The sequence below is a fragment of the Hemibagrus wyckioides genome, linkage group LG06 (genome assembly GCF_019097595.1).
Source record: "Hemibagrus wyckioides isolate EC202008001 linkage group LG06, SWU_Hwy_1.0, whole genome shotgun sequence".
NCBI classification, from domain to species: domain Eukaryota; kingdom Metazoa; phylum Chordata; class Actinopteri; order Siluriformes; family Bagridae; genus Hemibagrus; species Hemibagrus wyckioides.
The window spans coordinates 1,347,073-1,354,572 of NC_080715.1; the positions used below are offsets into that span (position 1 = coordinate 1,347,073).

At 45.5% G+C, this 7,500-nt stretch overlaps 1 protein-coding gene across 1 annotated transcript in view; it reads left to right on the forward strand.

The window, feature by feature from the left end:
* Nucleotides 1-7,500, forward strand: part of itgav (integrin, alpha V) — a 46,542-nt gene that overhangs the window by 13,479 nt on the left and 25,563 nt on the right. The window contains exons 8-16 of the mRNA XM_058391953.1: nt 3,296-3,340; nt 3,616-3,659; nt 3,754-3,810; nt 4,152-4,204; nt 4,409-4,614; nt 6,114-6,305; nt 6,585-6,630; nt 6,814-6,921; nt 7,284-7,339. Of these exons, the coding sequence (XP_058247936.1) occupies nt 3,296-3,340; nt 3,616-3,659; nt 3,754-3,810; nt 4,152-4,204; nt 4,409-4,614; nt 6,114-6,305; nt 6,585-6,630; nt 6,814-6,921; nt 7,284-7,339 (807 nt within the window). The remainder of the gene's footprint in view (nt 1-3,295; nt 3,341-3,615; nt 3,660-3,753; nt 3,811-4,151; nt 4,205-4,408; nt 4,615-6,113; nt 6,306-6,584; nt 6,631-6,813; nt 6,922-7,283; nt 7,340-7,500) is intronic.

The window sequence follows — 7,500 nt, forward strand, 5'->3', positions numbered from 1 at the left end:
CTTCCTCTTCCTCATTATTCTTCCTCTTCCTCATTATTCCTCCTCCTCCTCATTATTCTTCCTCTTCTTCCTCCTCCTCATTATTCATCCTCCTCCTCATTATTCATCCTCCTCCCCCTCCTCCTCATTATTCCTCCTCTTCCCCCTCCTCCTCATTATTCCTCCTCTTCCCCCTCCTCCTCATTATTCCTCCTCTTCCTCCTCCTCATTATTCCTCCTCTTCCTCATTATTCTTCCTCCTCCTCCTCATTATTCTTCCTCCTCATTATTCTTCCTCCTCCTCCTCAGTATTTCTCCTCCTCCTCCTCATTATTCCTCCTCCTCCTCATTATTCATCCTCCTCCCCCTCCTCCTCAGTATTCCTCCTCCTCCTCCTCATTATTCCTCCTCCTAATTATTCTTCCTCATTATTCATCCTCCTCCTCATTATTCCTCCTCCTACTCATTATTCCTCCTCCTCCTCCTCATTATTCTTCCTCCTCCTCCTCAGTATTTCTCCTCCTCCTCCTCATTATTCCTCCTCCTCCTCATTATTCATCCTCCTCCCCCTCCTCCTCAGTATTCCTCCTCCTCCTTCTCATTATTCCTCCTCCTAATTATTCTTCCTCATTATTTATCCTCCTCCTCCTCATTATTCCTCCTCCTAATTATTCTTCCTCATTATTTATCCTCCTCCTACTCATTATTCCTCCCCCTCCTCCTCATTATTCCTCCTCCTCCTCATTATTCTTCCTCTTCCTCATTATTCATCCTCCTCCTCCTCCTCCTCCTCATTATTATTCTTCCTCTTCCTCATTATTCATCCTCCTCCTCATTATTCCTCCTCCTCCTCATTATTCATCCTCCTCCCCCTCCTTCTCATTATTCATTCTCCTCCCCCTCCTTCTCATTATTCCTCCTCCTCCTCATTATTCATCCTTCTCCTCCCCCTCATTATTCATCCTTCTCCTCCTCATTATTCATCCTCCTCCTCCTCATTATTCATCCTCCTCCTCCTTCTCATTATTCATCCTCCTCCTCCTCATTATTCATCCTTCTCCTCCTCATTATTCATCCTCCTCCTCCTCATTATTCATCCTCCTCCTCCTCATTATCCATCCTCCTCCTCCTCATTATCCCCCCCTCCTCCTCATTATTCCCCCTCCTCCTCCTCATTATTCCCCCTCCTCCTCCTCCTCCTCATTATCCCTCCTCCTCCTCCTCCTCCTCATTATTCCCCCTCCTGCTCCTCCTCCCCCTTATTCCCCCTCCCGCTCCTCCTCCTCCTTATTCCTCCTCCTCCTCCTCCTCCTCCTCCTTCTCACTATTCCCCCTCCTTCTCCTCCTCCTCCTCCTCATTATTCCCCCTCCTGCTCCTCCTCCTCATTATTCCCCCTCCTCCTCCTCCTCCTCCTCCTCCTCCTCATTATTCCCCCTCCTGCTCCTCCTCCTCACTTTTCCCCCCCCTGCTCCTCCTCCTCATTATTCCCCCTCCTCCTCCTCCTCATTATTCCCCCTCCTCCTCCTCCTCCTCCTCCTCATTATTCACCCTCCTGCTCCTCCTCCTCATCATTCCTCCTCCTCCTCCTCCTCCTCCTCCTCCTCATTATTCCCCCTCCTGCTCCTCCTCCTCATTATTCCCCCTCCTCCTCCTTTTCCTCCTCCTCCTCCTCCTCCTCATTATTCCCCCTCCTCCTCCTCCTTCTCATTGTTCCCCTTCCTCCTCCTCCTCCTCCTCCTCATTATTCCCCCTCCTTCTCCTCCTCCTCCTCCTCCTCATTATTCCCCCTCCTTCTCCTCCTCCTCCTCCTCCTCCTCCTCCTCATTATTCCCCCTCCTCCTCCTCCTCCTCCTCATTATTCCCCCTCCTCCTCCTCCTCATTATTCCCCCTCCTCCTCCTCCTCCTCATTATTCCCCCTCCTTCTCCTCCTCCTCCTCCTCCTCCTCCTCCTCATTATTCCTCCTCCTCCTCCTCCTCCTCATTATTCCCCCTCCTTCTCCTCCTCCTCCTCCTCCTCCTCATTATTCCTCCTCCTCCTCATTATTCCCCCTCCTCCTCCTCATTATTCCCCCTCCTCCTCCTCCTCCTCATTATTCCTCCTCCTCCTCCTCCTCCTCATTATTCCCCCTCCTTCTCCTCCTCCTCCTCCTCCTCCTCCTCATTATTCCCCCTCCTTCTCCTCCTCCTCATTATTCCCCTCCTCCTCCTCCTCATTATTCCTCCTCCTCCTCCTCCTCCTCATTATTCCCCCCCCTCCCCCTCCTCCTCCTCCTCCTCCTCATTATTCCCCCTCCTCCTCCTCCTCCTCATTATTCCCCCTCCTTCTCCTCCTCCTCCTCCTCCTCCTCATTATTCCCCCTCCTCCTCCTCCTCCTCATTATTCCCCCTCCTTCTCCTCCTCCTCCTCCTCCTCCTCCTCATTATTCCTCCTCCTCCTCCTCCTCTCATTATTCCCCTCCTCCTCCTCATTATTCCTCCTCCTCCTCCTCCTCCTCATTATTCCCCCTCCTCCTCCTCATTATTCCCCCTCCTCCTCCTCATTATTCCTCCTCCTCCTCCTCCTCCTCATTATTCCCCCTCCTTCTCCTCCTCCTCCTCCTCCTCCTCCTCATTATTCCTCCTCCTCCTCATTATTCCCCCTCCTCCTCCTCATTATTCCGCCTCCTCCTCCTCCTCCTCATTATTCCTCCTCCTCCTCCTCCTCCTCCTCCTTCTCATTATTCCCCCTCCTTCTCCTCCTCCTCCTCCTCCTCATTATTCCCCCTCCTCCTCCTCCTCCTCATTATTCCCCCTCCTCCTCCTCATTATTCCCCCTCCTCCTCCTCCTCCTTATTATTCTCCCTCCTCCCCCTTCTCATTATTAGAAACTGTAAGAAAGAAAAGAAAAAAGAATAAGAAAGTCAAAAAATGAAAAAGAAAATGAAAGACAAAAAAGAGACGAGAAAACAAAAACCTTGGAAAGAAAGAAAGAATGACAGAAAAGTAAACGGATAAACATCACTTATAACACAACTGGGCTGAAAAAATGAGATGTAGAGAAAAAACAGATCGGTAGAGTAAAGGACAAAAGAATAAAAAAAGAACTGAAAGAGGATTAAAAAAGAGAAAAGGGAGATAAAAAGTTAAAAAATAAAAAAAATAATAGAAAGGAGAATGAAAAGAAAATGGAAAGAAAGAAAGAAAAAGATGTGGATTAACTACAGTTTTAATGCAGTTTTGTGTGTGTGTGTATGTGTGTGTGTGTGTGTGTGTATATGTGTATGTATGTGTGTGTGTGTGTGTGTGTGTACGTGTGTGTGTGTGTGTGTGTGCAGGTTACTCAGTGGCAGTTGGAGATTTTAATAATGATGGAGTGGACGGTAAGGAAGTCATTTGTTTTTCTTCTGAATCTGATCCTCCTCACACTGAGGTGTTTATGAGGTGTTTTGATTTAGAATTTTAACGTCACCCTGAAGATTATGTGAAATTCGGCTCTAATTACAAAACGAACTAAAATATTAATGAACGTAAACGCCCATCACACACTTTTCTGGGCGGAGCCGCGTGTGCGTAAACTGGTGCTGGTGCTTGGACCCCTTAATTGTTGCTCATGGTTTGTGTTTATATTCCCTCTCGCTCTGTTTGCGTTCTCTAGATTACGTCACCGGCGTTCCACGAGGAGAGAAAGCTCTGGGCTACGTGAGTGCATCCTTTATTTTATTATCTCACCCGTCTGTCTGTATCTGTGATGGAACTCCTTATATGGACTTCCTGTGTTCTCTGTGTTCCACAGGTCAACATCTTCAACGGCAAGAACATGGCCTCCACTGTAAACTTCACTGGACTGCAGGTGAGAACCATTCTGAACTCAACAGACAGGTACAGAGACAGACAGGTGGTCAGGCAGACAGAAAGGTAGAGAGGCAGACAGGTGGTGAGACAGGCAGACAGGTGGTCATGATGACAGCTAGAAACACAGACAGGCCGGAAGACACATGGGCAGATGGACTGACAGAATGACAGACATACAGACAACCAGAAAGACAGACAGGTGGTAAGGCAGGCAGACACCTGTCAGACAGACAGGTGGTTAGACAGACAGTAAATACAGATGTAATTAAGTGTTAATTAGTGTGTAGTAAATGTAGATGTACTCTAACAGCTGTAGTGGTAATTGTGTTGCTGTTTCAGATGGCGGCGTATTTCGGGAACGCAGTCGCTGCTACAGACATCAACAACGACGGGTCAGTCTTCTTCATCATCATCTTCATCATCTTCTTCACTTCTGTGTCCTCATGTGCAGTAACTGTGTCTCTTGTTAGTTAACATTTCATCATTTCTGTGATTCTTGCTTCCTTTTCTCTGATCATTTTCTGCGGTGTGTGTGTATGTTTGTGTGTGTATGTATGTGTATGTATGTGTGTGTGTGTGTGTGTGTGTGTGTACAGGAAGATGGACCTGCTGGTTGGAGCTCCTCTGTTTATGGAGCGTGGTTCTGATGGGAAGCTGCGTGAGGTGGGGCAGGTGTACATTTACCTGTCGAACGGCGGCTTCACCTTCCAGCCTCCTCTCAAGCTGACCGGCTCTGAGATCTACTCTCGCTTCGGTAGCTCCGTCACCAGCCTGGGAGACCTGGACCGGGACGGCTTCAATGGTCTGTCTCTACACACACACACACACACACACACACACAGTCCACTTTATTCAGGACACCTGTACACCTGCTCAGTTATCTAATCCAATAACACAGCAGTGTTTACACTGAATGGTGTGAAAAACATCCTGTGAGTGGAGGATCTGCAGACTGGAAGACCTTATAGAGGAGAAGATCAGAGAAGAATGATCAGAACATTCTGTCTGAACTCTGGAGACTTCCAGCAGGAGATCAGCAGTTTCTGAAACACAAAAAACTCAGAGATTTTGTTTGACTAAAGCCACACAGATTAGACTAAAGTCACAAAGATCAGACTAAAGACACAGAGATCAGACTTTTTCTCCATTCTGATGTTTGATGTGACCAGTAACTGACAGAAAGACAGGCGTTCAGACAGAGAGACAGTCAGGCATACAAACAGACAGACAGTCAGCCATAGCGACAGACAGACATACAGACCTACATACAGACATGTTTGATGTCCATTCTGATGTTTGATGTGAACAGTAACTGACAGAAAGACTGATATACAGACAGTCAGACATACAGGTAGTCAGATATACAGAAAGACGTTGATGTTTGTATGTCTGACTGTCTGTCCGTATGCATGATGGACTATCTATCATGCATACGGACAGACAGTCAGACATACAAACAGACAGTCAGGCATAAAAAGACAGACAGACATATAGACAGTCAGACATACAGACAGACAGACCCACAGACAAACATACATATAGACAGACAGACCTACATACAGACATGTTTGATGTCCATTCTGATGTTTGATGTGAACAGTAACTGACAGAAAGACAGACATACATACAGACAGTCAGACAGATATACAGACAGACAGTCAGACAGACAATCAGACATGCAGGCAGATAGACATACATGCATACAGACAGACATACAGTCAGACATACAGACAATCAGACATACATACATATAGTCAGACATACAGACAGACAGACAGACAGACAGTCAGGCATACAGACAATCAGACATACATACATACATACAGTCAGACATTCAGACAGACAGTCAGACATTCAGACAGACCGCAAGACAGTCAGACAGACAGACAGTCAGGCATACATACATACAGACAGTCAGACATACAGACAGTCAGGCAGACAGACAGTCAGGCATACATACATACAGTCAGACATACAGACAGACAGACATACATAGAGACAGACATACAGGCAGACAGTCAGACATACATACAAACAGACAAACATACAGAAAAGTAGACAGAGAAACAGACAGGTCCCTTCCTCTTCCTTTTCCTTTTCTTCTTTATGTTCTAATGTCTTTTCTCATATCTCTCCTTGTTGTTTCTCCTTTACTTCTTAACAATCCTCCTCTTCATCATCTTCATCATGTTCCTCATGGTGTGTGTGTATGTGTGTGTCAGGGGGAGGGGTTATATGTAATGACTGACAGTATATGTAATGATTCTTAATTTATTGTTGTGTGTGTGTGTGTGTACACAGATGTGGCGGTGTCTGCTCCGTATGGCGGTTCCTCTCGGCAGGGTTTGGTGTACATCTATAACGGGCGAGCGGGTGGGCTGGACTCTCAGCCCTCTCAGGTCCTGGAGGGAAAATGGGCATCGACCTCACCGCCTCCCAGCTTCGGATATGCCATGCACGGGGCCATGGACATCGACCAGAACGGCTACCCAGGTACCACACACACACACACACACACACACACAAGTAGGGAAGACAGAAATAATCTTGTGGTCATTTTTCATTGCTGTATCTAATCATATGAATTTTTCCACTTCCTGTGTGATTGGACACGTCTTCTACTTCTGACCCTGCTAATGACCCTGTCTAGTATTTTTAGTTCTCAGAAGTTATTGTGTCCTTTACAGAGTAAATAAAAGAAGAGAAGACGACATGTTGCAAGTTCATTCATTTCTCTGTGTGTGTGTGTTTCTCCCTGGTATATCTGCACAGATCTGGTGGTGGGTGTGTTTGGAGCTGACAAAGCTGTTCTTTACAGGTACTACAGTGATTAACACACACACACACACACACACTTCTCATTAACCCACAGTGTGTCCTTTAGTTTTATGGCCTATTAGAGGAGTTTGCTGTAGATGCTTATGCTTAGGAACATACTCATGCCTGCATTACACACACATATTAATCTGTGTGTGTGTGTGTGTGTGTGTGTGGACCTCAGGGCTCGGCCGGTGATCAGTGTGAACTCCACCCTGGATATAACTCCACAGATCCTGAGTCTAGAGGATAAAAGCTGCACTCTACCTGGAAGCAGCACCATGGTGTCGTGGTCAGTGGCTTTAACTTTTAAATCTGTGTTCTGGACATTTTTGTCCTATTTTCAGTGTTTTGTGTGTTTTCTATATTTGTAATTTTATTTAGATTATATTCATATATTTATTTTTTGTTTTAACTTTTTATCGTAATATATGCTGTATAAATAATATATGTTTATATATTTTTAAATCTGAATATTAATTAATAATCAATTAAAAAAAAAATAATTTATCTAAAATATTTTTGCATAATTTATGAATATATATATATTATTATACTAAAAGTGTTGATTTATGTTTTTTTAAATAAATGGATTAATTTATTATTCCATTAATACAGGTTTTTTATATCTAACTTTGCTTTCTCTTCTCTTAGTTTCATGGTGAAATATTGTCTGAAGGCCAGCGGAAAAGGAGCACCATCTAATCTAAGTGCGTGTACACACACACACACACACACACACACACACAGCGGTGTTTGAAAATTGTCTCTGTAGGGGGGGGGATGTAGTAAACTGTGCCATGCTGAGACTGGCTGCAGGGTCTCCCTCTTACACTGAGGATAATAGCCTCCAGACTCACACCCTGCTGTT